Source organism: Euphorbia lathyris, chromosome 2 (genome assembly GCF_963576675.1).
Source record: "Euphorbia lathyris chromosome 2, ddEupLath1.1, whole genome shotgun sequence".
In the NCBI taxonomy this organism is placed as follows: Eukaryota; Viridiplantae; Streptophyta; class Magnoliopsida; order Malpighiales; family Euphorbiaceae; genus Euphorbia; species Euphorbia lathyris.
Window position 1 is genome coordinate 59,245,289 of NC_088911.1, and position 25,098 is coordinate 59,270,386.

A 25,098-nucleotide genomic window follows, 5' to 3' on the forward strand; every position below is an offset into this window, starting at 1 on the left:
ATAACGGTAGATAACTGCTTTATATCCTCGACCAAAGTTAAAATAGAGTTTGGTTTTTCATCGGTTCTCTTATTGAGCGAAATGGGATAAAAAAAACTTTATTTTGGTAGACTTGCGACCGTAGTAAAAAATATGAAATGGAATAAAAAACTTTATTTTGGTTGATAATGAGATAAAGGAGTTTGGAGAAAACTCAAAACTAAAAATATGTAAAGAGAATTATTGCATTGCGGAAGCAAATACTAACAAAAGGAATGCAATCTATTTTTTCTCATATCTTTTTCTAAAAACCCCAAAACAAGCGCTGTTAGAGATAATATTCCTATTATCTCTGTAAATAGATTCCTATCTAGTTAGAGTTTCAATCTGTCTATATTCCTAGCTAGGTAGAGTTTCAATACGACTATACTTATGTATTGTATTCTTATACAAACTACTATTGGCTCACTATAAATACAAGGCCTCTGAGCCAGAATCATTAAGGTGATTCAAACCATTAATTGTGTTATTACTTATCTCTCTCTATCTCCATAATCTTCCCTATATCATATTATTCATTCAACATGGTATCAGTAGTATCAACTTCCGCATCTTCTGAATCCTCTGATCATCCCCAATCCCCAACCTATTCTCAATACAAAGCTTTTGTCGCCGCCGCCACCGCCGTAAATGCCGCTGCCTCCGCCGCCGCCGCCGGTGCGGCTGCCGTCACCATCACACCGAACGCGGCTTCCGCTTCCGCGGCTGCTCAGAACACGGACGACGCCCTCGGAGGGTCGTTTGCATCGTCAGGATGGAGGTTCACCTCACCATTCGTCACCGGAGAATCTGAGTTCCTAGCCGCCGCCGCCGCCAAACCCGCCGCAACAGTTCCACCGCAAGAGAAGACGGTGGGTGACTTCTTTCCCTCGGACGTACGCGCCGCACTCCACGCGTATCTGGCGGCCAGCGCCCGTGCGCCCACCACGGCACCTCCGACGACTGCGGCTGCGGGTTCGTCTGCGCAGGTTGCGCAAAATCCAACCGCAACAGGCGCGGTGACCTCGCTGCCTCCGGAAGTGCAGGCTGCGCTTCACGCGTTCCAAGCGGCCAGCGCCCGTGCGCTCACTACGGCACCTCTGACGACTGTGGCTGGGGGGGCGTCTGCGCAGGGGGCGCAAAAACCAACCGCAAGAGCCGCGGCGACCTCGCTGCCCCCGGAAGTGGAAGCTGCGCTTCTCACGTTCCAAGCGGCTAGCGCCCGCGCGCCGTCTGCGTGCCCAACGGTAACAGCGGCTCCTGTCCAACCCGCGAGCCATCTCCCTTCCGCGGCTCCTGTGCAAAACACAAAGCTACCACCACCGAAACGTCCGACGCAGACGCCGCGGTGCTAGCCGCCATTGCGGCATATCAGGCGGCTGTTCCGCCTACACGGACTCAACAATCCTCGACTCCTCCAACTCTATTTTCTCCATCAGTTCTTGCTGCCCTAGCAGCATATCAGGCGGCTGAAGCCAGTAACACACATCAGGTTATTTCTGAATCTCAGACTTCACCATTTTGTTACAATACTCAATTATCCCATGATCCCTCACCATCTTTCTTCTCAAATTCGTTTCACAACACTGTTGATGCACCGTCAAACAATGTTAGACACAATTTTATTTCCTCATCCATCCCTCATAATACAAACAATCCTGTCCATCCAGAACCTATCCCCACTCATGTTGAACAACCAAGACAACCACCCACAAATATCAACATTAACATCAAATTAACCCCGAACAACTACAAAGCATGGAGAATGTCCATGGAATCTACCCTTCAAATCTATCATCTTCTTCCTCACATTCTTAGTTCAACACCACCTCCACCCAAATTTATTCCTAGAACAGGTTTTGTGACATCAGCTGCGGATTTAATCATAAATCCATCTTTTATTCAATGGGATGGTGTAGAAAATGTGGTTAGGACTTTGCTCCTAAATTCAATCACCGAAGAGGTGTTTTCTGAGATTGCATATCTCAAATACTCACATGATATTTGGCTAGCCTTAGAGGATGCCTACGGGCTTATTACAGGCAGCAAGCAGTTTCAGATGGGAGTCCAACTGCATGAGCTTGAGCAAGGGGGAATGTCTGTCACTGCGTATATGCAAAAAGTGAAGTCCATCCTTGATGATCTGGCTGCCTCAGGGAATCCTTATCCTCGACATCTACTACCGTCAGTTCTTTACAAAGGTTTAGCAGAAGAGTATCGCTCCACTGTCCAGAATCTTGTAACTCAGCGCGGTACAACCATCAACTATCAAGAGATTTTGCACAGCTTGAAGATAGTTGAGGGCATGATTCAATCAACCAGAAAGACAACTCTGCTTCAGCCCGAGGGTGTATCAGCACATCGGGAGGCCAATGTATCCACCATGGAAACAAATCACTCAAAGAAGCAGAATCCAAAGAAGAGAAGAAGTGGCAAGTGCTACAATTGTGGTGATCCAAGCCACTGGGCTGACAAGTGCAAAAGACCAAAGAACAATTCAAGAGTACAATACAATCCTGGACCACAAGCGTACATGGCATGGCAACAACCACCAAATCCATTCATGGGTCCTAATCAGCCGTGGTATCCAGACACAGGAGCAACCAATCACATGACGGTAAATCCAACTCAACTTCATCAAATGCAGCCATATCGAGGATATGATACTGTTCAGTTTGGCAATGGTCAAGGTTTGCAAATTTCACTAGATTTGGATCACCACAATTCAACAAGCGCACCTTGATAAAAAAAATATGGTAAATAATTTATTAGTCTCTACATTGTTACTTAATATACTATTTAGTCATCGGATTCTCAATAATACATTACAAGGTCCTTGAATTTTATTATATTCAACCATTTAGTCCATTTAAATGACAGATTTGCCTTTTACTTATTAGGGGTGAATAATATTTTGGTATCTGAATTTTAGCATGTTTACACTTTGATACTTGAAATTTATTTTTTGCTTAAAAACTACTCTTTCCGTTATGAAATATATGTCATTTAAGATAAAATTTTATAAATTAAGAAGTCATTAAATGAGACTTAAAAAGACAATACTACTCTATAATATCTTATTTAATGATTAATTCTCACACAATATTCACTCTTTTCTCATTAATTATAATACAATTAAAATAGATAAATGTGTAAAGTGGTGCAACCTTCTCTCTATTATCATCAATAGTCTCTCGTAAACTTTTCATATTCTTGGAAAGATGTGTTATTAAAGGGAGAATTTTTAGCATGGAAAAAATTGAGAAAATAAGTAAAATTGGGTAAAAATGACTTATAATTTAGAATTTTTCTCTCTCTTTAAACGGCATATAATTTAGAATGGAGGGAGTAGTAAAAATACATCTTATGGATTGGGTAACTAGAAAAAGTTTAAGAATATTGTAATATATTATATTAAAACATTAATACTCTCAAAATAATACACTTGGCTATTTAATTAATATTATTTTTACACATTTATTTTTAACATTAATTTTGGGATGAGACAGAACTTGGGCGGGGTGAGCACCCATGACCCAAGAACTGTCAAACCTGCAATATATTAATAAAAGAAAAAAGTGAGTGTTTGAACAAGAGAAGAGGAAGGAGAACAAACAAAAAGAAGGGGGGAGGAGAAAAGTTAGGAAAAGTCAAGATAAACGCAAGTGTAAAATATCACAAATGTCATCATTATTGGAGGTGAGATATGGATAAAAAACACGAGATAAGTTATCCCGTGTTTGTTTGGGAGATAGGAGAGCGAAACAGATGAGGGATAAGCCTTTTATCCCTCAAATCCTATACCCAAGAGGGGGTGGTATAAGGAGGTGAGATAAGCTTCTGCGATTTTAATAGGATGGAAAAGTTCATCTTATCCCTCAAATTAATGTTATGTAGTTTAAATAAGGTTAAAATAGTAAAATGTATTATTTTATCCATATCCCTATCCCACGTACTAAACATTGAATAACAATTCTCGACTATCATATTTTTATCCTTATCTTAATCATTTATCTTTATCCATATCTCAATCTTTATACTTATCTCTTTCTCAATAGAATACCAAACGTCCCGTCAGTTTATTATAAAAATTATTTAAAAAGTTTAATGTGAGAACTGAATAATTATTAAACCAACCCGTCAAATAAAGGTAAAAATAATCTTATATGAAAATATTAAAGATAAAATTTATAATATTTTTTATTAAATTTGTACTTCCCAAATCGATAATTAAAAAAAAAAAATGCATGTCAAGTAGTTTATCTTTATTAAAAAGAAAAAAGGTTGTTGGTATTCTATTGGTAACAAAACGAATGTCACGTTTTAGTGTATGTTACGAGACATGTATTAGATTGGTTATTATTGCTCAGTTGACTTTATACTAAAGTTACCTTTATCAAAATGCTGATACTAAAAAAATTTAAAATTAAAAAATGGTATAGCAAAACAAGATTTAAATAGAATTATAATAATTTAATGGAGTTTCTTTAATCTTAGTACGTGGGGTTGACTATTATTTTATTTTTATTCCACAGATTCAAATTTTTATTTTTAATTTACTCATTACAATGAAATTTCATTAACAAATCCCAATTGTTGTTCAAAATTATGCATTACTTTGTAGTTAGGCTAGTTACAACTTATAATTCATGTATAGAAGTACAATTATCAAAACTCGTTATTATATTGATAATATTATTTGTTTATATATTTTATATGGTTATTTATGATATAAATGAAAATGATAATAGTATCAAGTAAATTATCTTTATAAATTGTATTATTGTGTTAAAAATTGATAGTTTTAATTAGGGGTTGGGACTCATAGAAGGATTTTTATCTCACAAACCCGTTTAGTTTCTTTTCCAGTATTTGTATCACCGGGTTTAGAATAAAATAGAATTTCACATTCCTAGTTAAAAAAAGGAGTATTAATGTTGGAATTATTTTTCCAAAGAAATAAGGCTGAAGCCAAAGCCAAAATGACCATTATTGTTGTTGATCGACTACCCAAAATTCATCTAACTAAAGCTACTAGCTAAATCTATACAAATAAGTATATATTTATAAGGTAGGCAGTGCATTTAATTTATTGATTGGCAGCCAGCAAATCACTTGAATGGGGCCTTTTAAAAAAATACCCATTTGGACATTGTATTGTATTGTGTAGGGTCAAAGAGCTATAGGTGGATAGATATAGTTATGTTTCAGTGATATTGACTTGACCAATTCCTGCCTTATTGGTCCATAAGTTTTAATCTTTTTTTAGACACACAAAATGACTATTATGGAGTACTATTTTTACCAATTTTGTCAATCTCTAAATCTAAGAAGAAATCTTTTATTTGATTGGATAAATTACAATTTGGAGCAATTAAAATGTGAGGTGACTAGTATAAGAAAGACAAAAAGTAGAATATAACCAGGGCCAGGTCAATCATGAATATAACCAATAATATAATTAATACTGGTATGTTAAACATTTCTAATTTTAATATAATGGCTATTAATTAACTGGGATATTATGGGGGATCAGGAGCATTATTTTAATTACACCCACCCTATAAACGAGAGTTAGTTGTACCTAAAATTTTAATCAAAGCCTGCTTCTCATACCTATATAGCTGGCTAGTTACTAGTTACAGTAGCCTAAAGATTAATCAAACCCTAACGATAACCTTGGAAATGGTTAACCAGATTAACTGATCTTATATTCCATACAGAAGGTAAATTTTTAAGCTTTTTTTATGAACCTTCTGCAATTGCCATAACCATACATTTTTCATCCTTGTGAACAAAATTCAGACATAAACCATACAATCTTCATCTAAAAAGGGCAAAAAGTTTTACAGAACAAAAATGCTTCAGTAATTGAATCCATATACTATATAGATCAAATTTGTTAACTAATAGACTTTTGCTTCACAAAACATAACTGTATAATTAAATGGACAAAAAAAAAAAAAAAGAATCCTCAATTTATTTCACAATTCTGCTTGGAGGACCATGCTCAACCCCGGGGAAAAGAGGGCATAGAGCAAAAAGAATTATGCTACAAATCAATCAAATAAATGGACCTCTTGACAGGATACTATCAAAGTCAAGGTTCAATTTCCCCAAATTAGAATGGCTAAAAAATGGCCATTTAAATAAAATGTGGTAAGAAAGCTGACTACTATATTCCCTCATTCTCAACTCACTGGCATTTTGAGGTCAGCACTAGATGGCATTCAATCCAGCAATTTGCCGCATCTTCTCACATAGGATAAATGTAATCATAGTTTGCGGACCCAATCTAGCAAAAATTGCAAAGCCCCTGTCAAAAATATAAAAGTCAACACTTCAAAATCATGAACAAATTAAACTAGAATAACTTCCAAACATGAGTTCCTATTTTTCCTACAGCCTAATGAACAAAAGGGAGACCACTAAGGGTTAAATTTCAATTTGTGTTTATAATCTATTTGTTGTAAGCATAATCTTTTCCAAATAAGCATGCTTTAGAACTACAAATCTAAGTATAGGAATGATCATTGAGGTCTAGATAGAATCTCACCCCTTGTAAAGTGCAATGGGGCCCTCTGTAAGCATGACCTGCGACCACAAGTAAAGACAATATACAATAAGCTGTGAGGGGGAGAGAATAATAAAGAAATGCAAATGTCAGTGATCATAAATAAAAGCGAGATGGTTAGAAAGAGGAATATCAGGGAAAGAGGGAGAATTCTGTTAATGCCTGATATGCGCAATGAAATCCATTTTTATAGCCTCTAACTCTCTTAGATTCTCGTTGCAGCATGAGGCGAGTTTTAATCATATCCACAGGTGCAGTTACAAGGGTACTCACTGCGCCTGCGACTGTACTCGAGCTTCATAAGACAGAATATACATTCAGCATCCGGGAAAATAGATCAAAGTTGCAAATACATTTAGGCATTTATGTAATTTGAACATCGGAGTTACTTGTACATGGCCATATTTATTGATGCAAAATATATCAAGTCATACTTCATCTATATACTGTGTCCTTTCAGGTAATATAGCCTAGAATGAAATTGGTAGGATTATGTTCGATCTTGTTTGTCCTCCACCTTTTATTTTTGGATCAATTTAGTCCAACTCACAAGTTTACTTAGTATTTCGTAATTACTGAGTCAGGCGAGTTAAGTCATGATTTGGACTATATTGGCCTAAAAATGAAAAGATATTGGCATTATTGGCTAGAAAAGTCAATTTGGTCTAGTTTGTCCTGACCTGCCAAGTTGAAGGGCTTTTTGTACTAATGTCCAATAAACCCGCATGTTTCTCTTTATTACAATAGTTGACACATTTACGGAAAGAATAAGAATAGTACATGCAGAAAAACCATACAATAGATGCAGATAAAATCCTTCTTCCAGAGGTGTCCACCTAATCAAAACCTGCACTGATGGAAGTTTATTGAAAACTTTAATACAGAGTACAAATGAATTGATGTGTACAGAGAAATGATAAATTCAAACCGCAATCAAATGTAAAACAACCTTTTAGTACACGTGGATAATTACTTAAGAGATGTTTGAAGTGAAAAGAGCATGGTTAGAAAATGACCTGCTTGGTTTCATCATATGTTGCCAGCTGTGATGCAGTCAAAGCAGAAGCTCTAGCAACAGCAGGGCCAACACCCTTCCAAAGAGCTCTTATTCCTTCTTCAGACACAATTTTTCGCATTTCTGCAATTGGTCCAACTTGTTTCTGGTTTGTATTCATCTGCAACCTAACCTAATAAAAGAAGAAGTTTATTATCAGAGAAGATTTATCAAGAAAATTTCCAGATTATGTAATATGATAGGAATACCTTGATAACTTCAACCGGATTGGTCAGTGCAGTTGCAAATCCACCAGCAAATGCTCCGGACACAATTTTAACCAAGATATTGGTGGACCCAAAGGCCTTATTGCAGGCACACTTTGAGGGTTCATACAGCCCTAACCGGAGACCTCCATAAAGAACTGACCTTGTTAATGCAGGTGTCAATCCCAGATACAAAGCCTTTGGTCCTTCATTTTTCACCATGTGCACAAAGACACTGCCCTGTATATTATGCAACAAATTAAAGAAACTTCACTACAAGACAATCAAGTAAACCAAATTATCATCATGAAGTCATGCTAAAACCTTGTCCCACCATTCCAGTCAAAGGACCTCTCTGGCCGACAAGTTGCATTTGCAGGCGGACTTTGAGAACATCTGCTTTACAAGTTGAAATATTATTATATACAATTCACCATCCCACATAATTTATTACTTATTTCTTCTACATCATTCTCTTTATAATTTGGTTGAAGTAAGCAACTCAAATAAATTATTTTAAGAGCAGTGCTATATCTTTCCTATGAATTCTTGCATTTTTCCGCCATATAAAGATGTGCTTCAGATACTTATTAACAAGAGAAATATGATGCTAAAAGACTGAACTTCGTCTGCCCTTTCGCATCTACCCAATGCCTGAGCATAGACTTGGAGCTTCCATGATCAAAAGTTTGCAGTTGGCCTCAAAATCTCAGTTTGTTTTGTGGCCAAAGGATAACATACAGGTATACACTGAAATTGAAGGATCAAAATTTGTTCAGTAGGCAAGTCCATGCATTGACATTTATGGTTCCTTGTTTCCCTACGTTCTATTCTCATCTTCAAACCTATGATAGCAAAAATTAAGGGAGAAGTTTCATGTATACCATCTACAGAGGGCATCTGACCTGACAAATATAATTTCAGAATTTCGTGAGGGTGCTCTCAGCAGTAAGGAAGTGAGTCTTGTGGCACCCAAATCCAGTTTTGATTTTCGCTGCCGCTGTTGGATTCCCCATAGATGGGATGATATTTAAGCCCCTCTGTAGCCTTGAGGCTTTATTTGGCTCTGGCTGTAGCTATGCCTCCTACCCCTAAATTTTTCCTCACCATAAAGAGAAGAAAGAAATTTTTCCTCGAGTCTTAGGAGCGGCCTCTTGCCAAATAAATTGACAGGGGAAGGCTTGCCCCCAGTACACCCTTGTGGTGGGACCCCTCCCCGGACCCTCGCTCAGCGGGGACGCGTAGTGCGACCGGGCTGCCCTTTATAAAGAGAAGAAAGAAATTCTGCTATCCCACTTCCAGCTACAATTTTGGTCCAAACTCAAACCTAGTCTCTAGGGGGGAACTTGGTGGAGAAATGAGGGAGCCACTGCCCCCACAGAGCTACAAAAAACAACAGAAACTGTTCATCAAAATTTCATCCCAGACCCCTTATGCCTCCAATGCAATTTGGAGGTGGAACAAGTTGGTAGGCGATATGATCCATGGGACACACTGAATTTGGATTGCCAGCGGATTTTACTATTACATTCATGTCTTGGACTATGATAGAGTATAAAACAAATGGCAGCTTGTGGTTAACAGAGCCATGTGATGGCTGTTGAAGACTATGCACAGACAGCTTAAAGATGGAAAATAGGAAGTTATAGTTGCAAGGAATTGAAAACAGGGCTGTAACAAACTCATCCAAGTTAATGAGGTGATGTGGCACTGTTAGCAGCTAGTAAAAATATGCTTGTAACAGAAAATGAAAGCACCGAATAACATATTCTAATTCTCTACTCACTTTATGAGTGTTCTTGATGGTATCAGGGCATCAAGTTTTGAGAGAGAACTTGAGAGGAATTTGTAGAATTCAGTAAGAAAATCATGCCTCCACAAAGAAGCTACGTACAGGCTCTTCAAACTCATGATGCTGAAGGAGGTTCTTCTTCTCCTCCCGATCACAGTGAACGTTACAAATCTCCACCACCTAACAAGATCAATCAAGAGTTTGATTGAAAATCGCAATCACACGATTCTTGAAAATCAGAGTGAAATGTTGAAGATCCTTTCCCATCAAACACTCAAACTGATAACCCTGGTCTGATACTTGTAATTACTCCTCTGAATGGAATGCTTAGAGCGTTACATGCTAAACATAGAACAGATTCTGTAATACAAGATAATCTCGAACCAGATCCTGAATCATCTGATTATGAAAAATGAAAATGCATTGATGGTCTTGTTTTCTCATGGAATATTAATTCAATTTCAAAGAAAATTGCAAACTGTTGCTAATGGTAACACTGCTACAAATAATTTGTATACGTGGCACATGAGTTTAGGCCACATGTCTGATGCAAAATTTTCATATATTCCTAGTTTGAATTGTAGAGCGCATATTCCTATATGTATGTCATTCGGCTAAGAAATGAAGAAAACCTTTTGAGTTCAAGAAGTATTCGAACTCTTTCTAAGTTTGAGTTATTGCATGTGGATGTGTGGGCTGAGGGCCCCGGCCTACAAACAAAAATCTTTGGCTGGTTCTAGATACATGGTAATTGTGGTAGATGATTTCACCGGAATTACTTGGACTTTATTTTTTTAAATCCAAAACTCAGGTGCCTGAATTACATGACAATTTTTTCAAGATGGTCGTTATGCAGTTTGGTGTGAGTGTGAAAAAGGTGAGAACGGATAATGGAACTGAGTTTCTGGGATCATTGACTCGGGGAAATTTTCAGAAACATGGGATTATACAACAGAGGTCTTGTGTGTATCCACCACAACAAAATGGTGCCGTAGAACACAAACATAGACATTTAGCCAGCTGTGGCAAGATCATTACTTTTTGAGGCAGGTTTACCAACTATGTTTTGGGGGAAGCAGCATTACATGCTACTACATTGATTAATGTTCATCCATCTAGAGGTTGGGGGTGGAAGAGTCCTTATGGGGTACTGTATCAGAAGAAGCAACCAAATTACTCAATGTTGAGAAAGCTTGGGTGTTTGACTTATATGGCTAATACTATTCCACACAAGTCAAAATTTCACTGCAGACTTTTTGCTGCAATTCACTTAGAAGGTTCTTTGGGGAAAAGAAAAGGGATGCAAGTTATACAATTTACAAGATCACAAAGTTGCTATTTCTAGGGCGTGTTTTAAGAAGATGTTTTTCCTCACAAAACTGATAAGAAACATTCAGGTTTTAAAAAAAAATGCAGATGATAATACAACAGTTTCTACCACCACCTACTTTTGCTCCTGATTTTGATGACAATTCTGATCTAGTTTTATATACTGGATTACAGGGTTTTGATAATGAGAATAATGACAAGCCAAGTGATTATTCTAAATGTCCTGATTCACACTCAGCATCAGTGCCCGTCAGGATTTCATAAGAGGTTTAAAAGTCCAGAAATGTTGCAGCAGAATGTCATGATATTGACAACTCTACTGCAAATCCTAAAGCAGAATTACAGCCTTATGCCTAGAAGCAATTTTTCAGAGTTTCATAGGAGGTCAACTTGAAATATCAGAAGGTTAGCTGATTTTTTTACTAACCAAGTTTCTTCAGGTGTTACAGATTGCTCCACAGTTATTCTATACTAAACAGCTTTTATTGCTAACATTAAAAAGGTGAATGCACCTACTACTTATCGGAAGCAAAGGAGATGTAAAGTGGGTACAAGCTATCCAGGAGGAGTTAAAAGCCATAGAAAGTAACAAGACTTCGAAATTGGTTCATTACCTAGGGAAAGAAAGCTATTACCTGTACGTCGGTTTTTAGGTCAAATACAAGTCTGATGGATCAGCGGAAAGGTAGAAAGCTCGATCGGTTGCTAGAGGGTACAACCTGGAGTTGGGGGTTAGTTATAAAGACAGTTTCTCACCTGGTACAAAAGTGGTTACTGTCACTGTGTTTTTAGCTATAGAAGCAGCCAAACATTGGCCAATCCACCAAATTGACATCAATAATGATTATCTACACAGCTTATTGGTAGACTAGTGCACAGAGATTTCATTCAAGCATAGATGCTTATGTCGCACAACAATTAAGTCCATATATGGGTAAACCAACTACTTCACATATGTTTGCTGCCTTGGATATACTTACATAATTGAAGGGAACTTCTGGTTTTGGGATGTTCTATTCTGCAGACAACAGTTTCAGAATTACAGGATATTGCGATTCTGATTGGGGCAGATGTAAGGAGACAAGAAGCTGGTATTGCATTTTCTTGGGAAATTCCTTGGTATCTTGGAAGGCAAAGAAACAGATTACAGTTAGTCAATCATCAGTAGAGGTTGAATAGCAATGGATATAACAACTTGTGAGTTGAAATGGTTATCATACATTCTTAGAGTAGTTGGATGTTGAGCTTCCCATTCCTCTTTTTTGAGATAACCAGGCTGCCATCCATATTGTAGCTAACCAAGTTTCTATGCACGAACAAAACATCTTGACATAAATTGTCATTTTGCTCATGAGTACATAACTGATGGTTTCCTATCTCAACCTTACATCCAATCACATGAACAATTGGCTGAGCTACTTACGAAACCTATATCACATAATCAGATAAATCCAGTTTGATCAAGATGGGAATTGTGTTTTCTACATCGCTTTCGTCTTGGGGAGGGGGTGATGAAGACCTATGCTGCACGGATACAGAAACGGACACCAGAAACGTTATTTCTAAAACATAACCTTAAAAAAAATAGCCTTCAAATGAAAACAGACACTGACACGGATACGAAACACAGAAACACTACTGAAGAGGAGTGTCTGTGCAACATAGATGAAGACTATCTACAGCTTAAAGATAGAGATTAGGAAGTTATAGTTGGCAGGAATTGAAAACAGAATTGTAACTAGCTCATCCAAGTTGATGAGCTGATGTGGCACTCTTAGTAGCTAGTATAAATGCTTGTAACAGAAAATTAAAGCACTGAATAACAGATTCTAGTTCTCTACTCACTTTATGCTGTTCCTGAATGGTGAAGTATATATCACATTATAGCTTCCACTTTTTCTGCAACGTTGTTTATAATGCGTCAATTCAAAATACTTGTCATGGACCAGGTCACCAGTCTATGAGCACTCCTAAAATCAGCACAGGGCTTTGCAATTTGGACATCATCCCAAGCTAAAAGTTATATTCCCCTGATCTGAATCTCCAATTTAATAATGGAGTGCAGCATTTTTAATTTAAGGTACTGAATTCAATCAAAATACCAACAAAAAGTGCTTCACTTGGATATAAATTTGTTTACTATTTAGGGCAATAGTACTCCATCTCCCTTGAAATATGCATATATATTACGAAAATTTCTGGCATTCTACAGCTGCAATCCAGCACTACTTGCTTCATTTCTCTATTGTTGCATAACAAAGTTAATTTTATGCCTTGTTTGTGGAAATATCGACATTATTATCTGATTTGTCATTACTAGGCAGGGAAAATGTAAAAACAACCTAGCACAGAAATGGGAATCAGACCAATAGGACATGAGTTTTATCCATGAAGTAAATAGAAAAATATCAAAGTTATTTCAAAGAATAAAAAGCCTAGAAAACCATAATTATATTATATCATTGCATCATTCCCATTTCCCAGATTTCCCTTTCATGAACACTAACACCTATGACCTGATAATCACAACCCAAAAACAATGCATTTTTCCTTCTGCATCTTTCACCACATCCAAAGGAATCATATCCAGATATCAAACTTGCACAAACACGAATAATGATAATAATAATAATAATAAAGCTGGAAACGAGGAAAAACCTAAAGGATGCGTGACGCCGGTGGCAACGGCAACGGAGATTCCACTGGTGGCGAAATGATTGAGGACCTTGGACGGTGAGGCTGACCATTCGCGCTTCTCATTGAATTTAACAACGGAATCTGAAATAATCCAATTTTCATTGACTTCTTAGAATGTTTTTGAAGATAGGAAAATCCAAGGACAAAATTGAAAAAGGAATCCTTAAAAATTATGGAAAAAGACCTGAAGGTAGAGGATCCTTGGGTGACAAGCGGTCCTCCATAGCACATCCAAGGAATGAAGGAAGGCAGGTGAAAAGGGAAATATGCCTGCAGAATGAAAACGACAGGGTATATTCTTCCCAGGTGAAACGACATCATCTTCAATTGCTTGCAAGATGAATAGATGATTAGTTTATGGGCGAATTACTAATCTATCTCATTTGAAGGGGTCTATTAATATATTTGACCCACTTTATTTCCATCTCACCAAATTAGACACTTTCATCCATTTTGGACAAGAATACTCTTATTTCAATTCACAGATTCTCAACTTCTTCTTCGTCATTCCAAACCGACGAAAAGGCGGTGGTTTATAGAGAGAATAAATTATGTTTCATTCAACCTTTGAAGAATTAATGTCTGTGGAAGAGGATTAGGATGGAAAGCTCAAAGAATGAGAAAGAAAAAAATCTAACAATTGAACTACTGCGATGTTGCATTTGTGACGAATTCGCCACAAATGCGACAAGAGTTGTCGCATTTATGACGAAATGCGACAACAATGGAGGAAAATTGAGGAAAATAGAGGAAATTGAAACGATATCATTACAGATGAAGAAAGAGGCAAGACCAGTGAGAAAAGCAGGCGTATAAACTAATAACATGTCATTTCTACAGAAAATTGAACATAATACTTCAATAATCTCAAAAATCGCCAACGATTAGTATCAGAAATTGAAGAAGATGAACCGAAGAAGAAGAATAAGAATAAGAAGAAGAAGCGGACGAAGCGGAAGAAGAAGCGGGAGCGGGAGCAGGAGCAGATGGATCGATCGAATAGAACTAAGGATAATTTTGTCTTAAATGGATGAAACTGTCTAATTTGGTGAGATGGAAGCAAAGTGAGTTAGATATGTAAGTGGACCACTTTAGTTGGACTAGATTTGTAATTTGCCCTTAGTTTATCTCGTCTGTATAAAAGAGAGTTATATCGTAGGAATAAGGTGAGAAAAAAAAAACCCTACAATTATACTAATGTTTTATAATTTGTTTAGTCATCATTATAATTATTACTAGTCGAAAACCCGTGCGATATATGGGATATGAAACTTTTATATAATTCAAATAAATAAATAAATTGATATATTTACTTTTAAGTAATTTATATTATGCTATGAATTTTTTTTATATTATGTATATTTGAAATTTATATATATATATATATATATTTATTTATTGATAACTCAAATTAAATTAAATTAATTTTGAAAATAATTGATTAATTTTTATAGAATTTTAATTAAAGGTGAATGATTTTAATTAAAAATTCATAAGAATTAGTCACAAATTCATTTTGATGATAATCATTTTGCTTAATGGAATTTCATGATCACCGGATATTCGAATTCAATTATTCATTCTGCTACAATAACCCAATATATCCAACTGAATCAGTTTAAGGTAATGATTTCTCCTATTTTCATCTCGTAATATCTCATCAAGACATTCAATCAACTTGTTCTTCATTCTTTCACTGTATACGCTCGCAGATATCACTTGTTTGACTTCATTAATATTTTTTTAATAATTATATATTCTTGAATTTCGTAAGCAATAAAAATAAATAACAGAATAGAAAACAAAAATGAAAGGACAAAAAAGATAATTAGGAGAGAACTATCTTCCTCTCGTTTTTTTTCGAAAATAAGAGAGAATGTTAAGATATAAGCCTATAAAGAGGAGAGTGAAAATATTTTTTGCCCATTAATTAAATTTTTTATTTTTTCTTAACGAAGTATTAAGTCCATAAATTAATTTTAGTTAAATAGAATTAAATCGCAATTGTAACCACTCAGTACAAAAATAAAAAATTTTATACTCAATATGTGAAATTAATTCTATTAATTAGAATCATTATGCTCAACATTTGAGAATTTGAAGAGATTCAAATAATAATATTTTTTAATTAATATTTTCCAACAAGTTGTCCTATAATCATGTTTCATTTTCATCTATTAAAAACTCTTGAAATACTAATAATTTTGTACAAACCACAATTTAATAGTTAAAAATTATATAAGCCAATGTTGCAAAAACAATTATCTCAATATCCCATAATTAATGTACATTTTTAGGATTTTGAGCATCAAAATTTATTTTTATTTACCTTCATTTTGAATTCGTATCTAGCATAATCCAAATTCTTCAAGAATAAACATCTTATTAAGTGTATTAGACACTTACAATCTCTTTGGCTAGAGAACCGAGAAAAAATAACTTCTTGATAATAATAATAATAATATAACATAATTTATAATTGAAATAAACTTTATTGTAAGTATAATATTTCAATACCTCTTTAATATTTTATTCAATATGTCTCCAACTTTAAAGAACAACTATTGTGTGAAACTTTATATCTACTTCTATCAAAATGCATAAAAATAAAAAATACAACCCATATCAGTTAGATAAACTCAAACTAAAAAAATGAGTGGATTTCAACATGTTGTGAATTAGAAAAACTAATCTAACTTCAATTAAAGCTAAAAACTGAGTTCATATAAAGCCGAAAATCTAAATTTTAGTTAGAGTTAACAATCGATACGATAACACCTAGCAATCTATACTATATATAATTACGGAAGTAGAGAGAAATGAGAAGAAGTGTTTTAGAGGTCTTTTTGATGAGTTGTCAACGTAGTAAAAAATCAGATTAAAAATATTTAATTAATTAAAAATAAATATTTAATTAATTAAAAATAACAAATTTATATTTATAATATATTAAATAATTACTAGCCTATTAATCTATATATATATAATATAAAACAGTATCGATGGAGCTGAGGTGTCACTTCCTCCTTTTTTACTGATAAAAAATATAATATAAAATATAATATATTAACTTTAGTTATATTATTATATTTATTTATAAAAAGATTATTTTATCCGTACTATATCTAAGAGTTCTACATAATTTAAATTAATCCCTAAAATCTCTCTAATTCTCTGCATATCTATATCTAAAAGTTCTACATAATTTAAATTAGTCCCTAAAATCCCTCTAATTCTCAGCATATCTATATCTATATTATATAATATAAAACAGTAACGATGGAGCTGAGGTGTCACTTCCTCCTTTTTTACTGATAAAAAATATAATATAAAATATAATATATTAACTTTAGTTATATTATTATATTTATTTGTAAAAAGATTATTTTATCCGTACTATATCTAAGAGTTCTACAGAATTTAAATTAATCTCTAAAATCTCTCTAATTCTCTGCATATCTATATCTAAAAGTTCTACATAATTTAAATTAGTCCCTAAAATCTCTCTATTTCTTTGCATATCTATATATAATATAAAACAGTAACGATGGAGCTGAGGTGTCACTTCCTCCTTTTTATATCATTAATTGTAATTATTAATTATATTTTTGTTAATATTTATATATTAAGATGAATCCGTGCATCGCACGGGTCAAAAACTAGTTAAAATAATAAAAGAAAGCAAGAGTTATGGGAAGATGAAAAAACACAAAGCAAAGGAAATCCAAAAGTCACAAATAAACTTCGATATAAAGCATGATAGATACTATTCCACCATTATATTCATTAGTCACGATAGATAGTATTATATTTCTGAAGGTAAATATTCGATTTTTTTTCATATTTGTAGTTATTTTGTTCTCAATTATGTTATAGTTTCATCTTTCAGATTCATTTCTGTTGTTACTCAGGTTCTATACCTCTCGCTATCTTATCCATTTTTCTTTTTTATTTGTCTTTTTTTTCTTCCAAACTGATAGCTTCAATTGAAGAAATCCGACAGAAATAAAAGATGCATAAACAACTAAAACCGGAAAACACAAAAGTGTCAAAAATTATAAGAAATTCTTATGTTTCTCAATGTAATTATTCGATTTTTTTTCATATGTTGTAGTTATTTTTGTTCTCAATTGTGTTGTTGTTTTCTTTTTATTAAACAATAGTTGTTATAGTTTCATTTTTCAGAGATGAAATTCAATTTCTATCGTTACCCAGGTTCCATACCTCTCGCTACCTTATCCATGTTTTCTTTTTTATTTGTCTTATTTTTTTCAAAATGACTAAAATAAAGATTTTGTAAATTTGTATTCTTTTTTAGTATATGTTGTTAGGTGTTATCGTTTCGATTGATAACTCTTAACTAAAATTTAGATTTTCGGTTTTATATAAACTCAATTTTTGGCTTTCTCAATTGTGCTGTTGTTTTATTTTTATTAAACAATTGATGTTATAGTTTCATCTTTCAGAGATGAAATTCTATTTTTGTCGTTATCCAGATTCCATACCTCTCGCTACCTTATCCATGTTTCCTTTTTTATTTATTTATTTTTCAAAATGACTAAAATAAAAGATTTTGTATATTTGCATTCTTTTTTAGTATATGTTCCTAGGTGTTATCGTTTTGATTGTTAACTCTAACTAAAATTTAGATTTCCGGCTTTTTATGAACTCAATTTTTAGTTTTAATTGAAGTTAGATTAATTTTTCTAATTCGGAACATGTTGAAATCCACTCATTTTTTTAGTTTGAGTTTAGCTAATTGATATGGATTGTATTTTTTATTTTTATGCATTTTGGTACAAATAGATATAAAGTTTCACACGATAGTTGTTCATTGAAGTTTGAGACATATTAAATAAAATATTAAAGAGATATTGGAATATTATACTTACAATGAAGTTTATTTCAATATATATGTTATATTATTATTATTATTATTATTATTATCAATAAGTTATTTTTTTCCAATTTTCTAGACAAGGAGATTGTAAGCGTCTAATACGCTTGATAAGATGTTTATTCTTGAAGAATGTGGATTATGCTAGATACGAATTCAAAATCAAGGTAAATAAAAATAAATTTTGATGCTCAAAATCCTAAAAATGTACATTAATTATGGATATTGAAATAATTGCTTTTGCAACATTGGCTTATATAATTTTTAACTATTATATTATGGTTCGTACAAAATTGTTAGTATTTCAAGAGTTTTTAACAGATGAAAATGAAATATGATCATAGAACAAATTATTGAAAAATATTAATTAAGAAAATATTATCATTTGAATCTCTTCAAATTCTCAAATGTTGAGCATAATGATTCTAATTAATATAATTAATTTCACATATTAATTATAAAACGTTTTTTTTACTGAGTGGTTACAATTGCGATTTAATTCTATTTAACTAAAATTAATTTATGGACTTAATACTTCATTAAGAAAAAATAAAATGTTTAATTAATGGGCAAAAAATATTTTCACTCTCCTCTTTATACGCTTACGTCTCGACATTCTCTCTTATTTTTTTTTTTAAAAACCCGAGAGGAAGATGGTTCTCTCCTAATTATCTTTTTCGTCCCTTCATTTTTTTCAATTCTTTTGTTTGTTTTTCTTACTTACAAAATTCAAGAATATATAATTATTAGAAAATATTAATGAAGTCAAATAAGTGATATCTGCGAGAATCGCTGATATTCTATATAGTGAAAGAATGAAGAACAAATTGATCGAATGTCTTGATGAGATATTACGAGATGAAAATAAGAGAAATCATCATCTTAAACTGATTCAATTACATATATTGGGTTATTGTAGCAGAATGAATAATTGAATTCGAATACCTGGTGATCATGAAATTCCATCAACCAAAATAATTATCATCAAGATGAATTTGTGACTAATTCTTACGAATTTTATTTTTTTATATGTAACATATTGAATTGATAAAGTTTCTTCATATGCAACATTAGAAAAGTATTGATTGTAATAGTTTATAGAATAATATATTGATGTTGCTTCCATTTTAACATAGATTGTAATTCTTTTGTATCGTAGATATAATATTTAATTTTAATTGTAGTTTAATTCAATTTTTGTTTAACCTATATTGTAATTCTTTTGTATCGTAAATATAATATTTAATTTTAATTATAGTTTAATTCAATTTTTGGTTTTTTTATTATATTCTAATATATTTCTTAATTAATCTGCTATTTTATTATTATTGTTTCACAGAATATTTGGAATATGAAAATGTATTAAAATTCCTAAAAAGTACAAATCATTGAATTTTGTAAAAATAAATAAATCATTCATCTTTAGTTAAAATTCTATAAAAAAAGTAGTCAATTATTTTTAAAATTAATTTAATTTGAATTATCATTAAAAAATATATATTAATTTCAAATATACATAATATAAATTTTTTTAATAGCATGATAGAAAATTATTTAAAAGTAAATATGTCAATTTATTTATCTAAATTATATAAAAGTTTCATACCTCGTGCATCGCACGGGTTTTCGACTAGTATATACTAAAAAGGAATGCAAATATACAAAATCTTTATTTTGGTCATTTAAAAAAAAGAAATAAAAAAGAAAATATGGATAAGGTAACGGGAGGTATGGAACCTGGGTAACGACATAAATGAAATTTCATCTGTGAAAGATGAAACTATAACAACTATTGTTTAATAAAAATAAAACAACAACACAATTGAGAACAAAAATAACTACAACATATGAAAAAAAAATGAATAATTACTTTGAGAAATATAAGAATTTCTTGTAATTTTTGACACTTTTGTGTTTTCCAATTTTAGTTGTCCATGCATCTTCTATTTCTATCGGATTTCTTCAATTGGAGATATCAGTTTGAAAAAAAGATAAATAAAAAAGAAAACATGGATAAGGTAGCGAGAGGTATGGAACCTGGGTAACAGCAAAAATGGATCTGAAAGATGAAACTATAATAACTATTGTTTAATAAAAATAAAACAACAACACAATTGAACTATTGTTTAATTAATTAAATCTTTTTAATTTTGATTTTTTACTACGTTGACAACTCATAAAAAAGGCATCTAAAACACTTCTCCTCATTTCTCTCTGCTTCCACTATTATATATATAATATAAATTATATTCTACACATGTAAACCTCTTGTTTGACTTTTCACTTCAAAACAGAAAGTTTTTGATGTTCGGTTAGTTACCTCTTGGAAAAACAGTCTTTTCAAACAACATACATTAAACCGTAACAACAAACAGTAGGTAAAACAAATAAGCTATTAATGATTTGTAGTATAATTTTAATATTTCAAATTATTTGAGTTTATTTGAGTTGTATGTTTTAATACCTCGTTTTTTATAAAACTTTTATTTATTTGAATTTTAATTTTTAAATAACTATATTACCATTATTAATTATTTCCAATGAACTCGTTATCTTTATAACACTTTTTAACTCATTTTTTCCTATAACAATTTTTTTTAGTAGGAAAAAGAAAGAAAGAACAAAAAACCACAACAAGTTAGTCCGGGATTAGCCTAGGAAAGCTAACTCCCACATTATCTTCTGAAAGCAAAGACAAAAGGAAATCAGAGGGAGATGAGAAAATCGAGACGCCCAAAGCCCTCTCATGGCCTTCTGCAGCAAGCCGATCTGCCACCCGATTCTGCTCTCTGTAAACATGGCAGAAGTTGATATTAACGAAAGAGGAGCAAATCCTTCTAATTGCCTTGACTAAATTCTAGCTCCCTAAGCACAAAGCCCTTTTATCAGAAATTAAATTGACTACTTCGAGATTGTCTGACTCCACGAGCAGCTTCCTAATCCCCAGATCCTCTCCCATCCTAAGCCCAGAAAAGATACCTCAGAGCTCAGCAATAAACGAAGAGCCCAAGCCCAGATTCTGAGCAAAACCAAACAACCAAGCACCTCCAGCATCTCTCAAAACACCACCGGCAGCAATTCTTCCATTCTCTTTACACGACCCATCGGTATTCAACTTCACCACCCCCTCACCAGGTCTATCCTAGCATATCAGATGAACAGTTGTCCTTGGGATAGAACCTGCTAAACTATCAACTGTAAAACTCTCAACAATTGATTTAACTTTCCTGAAGAAGAACTCCAGCAAATTAGGAATGACAACCGCTCCTTCTCCCAACCCATCTACATTCCTCCAATGCCAAATTTGGTGGCAGACCACATCAAACAGAATTTCTCCATGCTCGAGCTCAGCCAAAATCTTCCCTTCAACACATTCCCTAAACCAGTCTTGTTCCGAATAGGAAAAGAAGGCAGAAAGACACTGTTCAGGCACCACTTTTATCCACACGACCTTACTTCCAACACAATCTCTAAGAACATGACAGATGGTTTCCGCATGAGCTTTACATCTACTACAAGCATCAGAGTCCACCAAATGTCGTCTTTTTCTTTCAACATTCTTCAGGAGCCTATTCTTAGCACAGAGCCAAAGAAAACTCCTAATGCGATAAGGAACCTTCAAGTAGACCCGACAAAGCGACACACGACCTGATGACACGACACGAACACGACATGCTTTTTTAGTGTTAGTGTTTAGGGTTTTATAACACGACACGAAAGTTGACACGACACGGAATGACACGTTAATTTTCGTGTCAACCCGAAAACACGAAACTGACACGGATATTGAAAATTATTGTTATATTCTCTCGTGTTTTTATGTCACTTTATTAATAAAGATAATAAAATTATAATTATTAATTACAAATATTGATTTGAATTTCCTAAATTGTTATAAACACATTACATGACCCTCTAACATGATATTATCGAACTTTTCGATAATTATTGTTAACATACTAATCTAAAAATGATATAAAACGTTTAAAAACAGTACCATATCTTTTTATATTTTTAAGAGTTATTATTAATATATATGCATAACAAAATTACATGTAACCCGAAAACACGACACGAAATCGACACTAACCCGAACAGGTTAACACGACTTTGACACGAAAGTTTTTGGGTTGGGTTTGGGTTTACTCTTTTGTGACACGAACCCGAAATGACACGGCACGAACACGACTCGAACACGATAATTGCCAGGTCTACCTTCAAGGACCAAATAACCTTCCAAATGTTTGAAGGAGGAATATCCATATCCCGATTAGATGCCTTAAAAGCATATTTACAAGAGTAAGCACCATTATTAGTAAACGTCCAATAGCGAGTATCGCCATCCTCCTCTATGCTTCTAACTTTAACTCCTCGGATTCTCAGGAGAGTTTCAAGCCTGAAAAAAGATCAAACTTAGACCAACCCCACTCTCTATCCTCAGCCACAACATCCGCAATTCTCCAATTTCGAAACTCCGGAGGCGGAGGAATAGAACGAATCTCCAACAAAGGCTGCTTCCCTAGCCAAGTATCATTCCAAAAAACTAATCGATCTCCCATTGCCAACCGACCATCCAATACCAGTGCAAAACTCAGAAAAAACCACATTAACCCCTTTCCATAAAAAGGAACAAACCTGAAACTATCAATTGGATTCCATAATTGGAATAAAATTTTGATTTGATTATTTCATATTGTTTTCTCGGTTTTTTAATCAATATTTTATGATATTTACGGTTTCGATCGATTTTAGTAAAAATATTGGTTGAATGGAATCAAAATTAATAGATCATACAAATATATATATATATAAAATTTTGTATTTCAGTTAGGTTTAACTGCTACTAAAACTGAATCAATAACTCAAACTAAAAATATTATAAGATAATGATACACCCAGAAATATAAAATAACACAATCAAAATTTGGAAGGATCCAATGGCGGTTTTAGAAGGTTAGACGCATATTTTCTCTTTAAGGTATAGATTGGAGGATCTAATTGACGATTTTAGAAAGATTTTAGAAAGTTAAGAACTTAATTGTCTTTTAAGGTATAAATTGAGAATTTAATTAAGATTTGAGACGTTTAATAATGTTATAAAAGTTTATTTTGTCTAAAATAACACATCTTTGATATTTTTCAGTCATATGGATTGACTTAAATGGTTTTTTTATAATATTATTAGTTCTAATAGGAAAATATTTTTGTTCCCACGAAGATAACATTTTTAATCCTGTTCGAAAAAGTCCTTCGTCCCTCACAAACATATGACTGTTATGCATTTACTTTTAAAGAAAATGCTTATATTATATTGCAACTATGATTCCTTTCAATAGGATGGATATGTACTCTAACATTATTCTAATTAGGACTCTTTCTCTTTTTTTTTTAATGTATCCTATTCAGTTCGATGTTGGTCGACACCTTTTCAGATGGACTCTCTCCAAATTAAAGTTTATTGTATAATTAGGACTTGAACTCAAGATCTCTAGCTTAATCGGCTTGATGTCATTAACCACTTGATATCTCAAGTAAATTTATGATTATGAAGGGTTTCAAGCTTCTTGTATTGCAAGGCCTATTCTTGAAAAACGGAAAAGGTGTTGGCTACCCGACGTAGAGCCGACCTTGAGCCCTTGAACTAGAATTGGAGACGTGTCCTTAGTGTATATTTATATGATTGTTATCAGAAACCCTCCTAGTAAGGGTAAAAATGCCCTTTAAGGCTATGCGAAAACTCTTCATCTTAAGTACTCATTTGGACTACGCATTTAATGAAGCATGACCTCGATTGTACAAAAGGTCTGACGAGTGTAAGGTTATAATGAAAGGAAAACCAATAGTCTATTTTCAGTAACTGTTCTTTTGCTTTTCAAATGCTATACCTCTAATAAAAGAGGATGGTGTATTTTCTCTCTTCTTAATGGCACATCTTTTGCATTTTATCTATATATAGTGACTTTTCAAGCATTTCATTTTTTTTTATTCTGAGACCACTTCTTCAATCTTCTTTCTAGTAAGCTTTCAATTTCTGCAATTTCCTTTCTATTGCTTTGAATCGAATATTTGAGATGAACCCTTCTGGTGATAAATCACATGTTGTTCATAATGAGAAGTCCGGGGAGGTTTTGAATGTTCTTAGGTCATCATCAAAATCTTTTGATTCCTCTGATGATGAGTCTTTTGATGGCAATTTCTTGATGTGTCATTGTTTCTTTTATTCTTATCCTCTCAAATTTTCTTATAATTATAACATGGAATTGTTTTGGAGCCGGTGGTAATGAGTTTCACCAAACTCTTTGTCACTTGAATTTTGTGTGTTGCTTGTGCTATTTTGGTTTTGCTTGAGACTCGTATATCGGGTGATAGGGCGGATGCTCTTCGACGTAGTTTAAAAATCACAAATGTTGACCTTATTGAGACTAATGGTTATGGTGGAGGAATTTGGATGCTTTGGAATAATAGCAAGGCTCAAGTTTGGATTGTTCTTAAAAAAAATCTAGTTTCTTCATATGCAAGTTGCCTATTTGG

The 25,098-nt window shown here is 33.4% G+C and overlaps 1 protein-coding gene across 13 annotated transcripts; it reads right to left on the reverse strand.

The window, feature by feature from the left end:
* Positions 1–5,890: 5,890 nt before the first annotated feature.
* On the reverse strand, positions 5,891–13,970 carry LOC136218364 (uncharacterized). 13 transcript variants are annotated; one of them, XM_066005191.1, is made up of 12 exons: positions 13,855–13,875; positions 13,632–13,751; positions 12,194–12,497; positions 11,954–12,096; positions 9,639–10,043; positions 8,187–8,248; positions 7,856–8,092; positions 7,609–7,779; positions 7,390–7,439; positions 6,755–6,887; positions 6,575–6,612; positions 5,894–6,334 (listed from the first exon to the last, which is right to left on the reverse strand). In XM_066005191.1, exons 6-12 carry the CDS (start codon positions 8,223–8,225, stop codon positions 6,238–6,240), a joined length of 765 nt encoding a protein of 254 aa, XP_065861263.1. In that variant the 5' UTR covers positions 8,226–8,248; positions 9,639–10,043; positions 11,954–12,096; positions 12,194–12,497; positions 13,632–13,751; positions 13,855–13,875; the 3' UTR covers positions 5,894–6,237. The 13 variants fall into 13 exon arrangements, 12 of the variants coding, with proteins under 12 accessions (XP_065861267.1, XP_065861266.1, XP_065861263.1 ...); XM_066005190.1 differs by having other exon boundaries at positions 8,758–10,043; XM_066005192.1 differs by lacking the exon at positions 9,639–10,043.
* Between the last annotated feature and the right edge of the window lie 11,128 nt (positions 13,971–25,098).

Bases quoted from the DNA above. Each gene is read 5' to 3' on its own strand.
- LOC136218364 (XM_066005186.1), bottom strand. From the start codon at position 13,894: ATGGAGGACCGCTTGTCACCCAAGGATCCTCTACCTTCAG. The intron at 13,752-13,854 runs GTCTTTTTCCAT...GGATTATTTCAG, and splicing joins CAAGGATCCTCTACCTTCAG to ATTCCGTTGTTAAATTCAAT. The intron at 6,888-7,389 runs GTATGGTTTTTC...TGTCTTATGAAG, and splicing joins GGATTTTATCTGCATCTATT to CTCGAGTACAGTCGCAGGCG.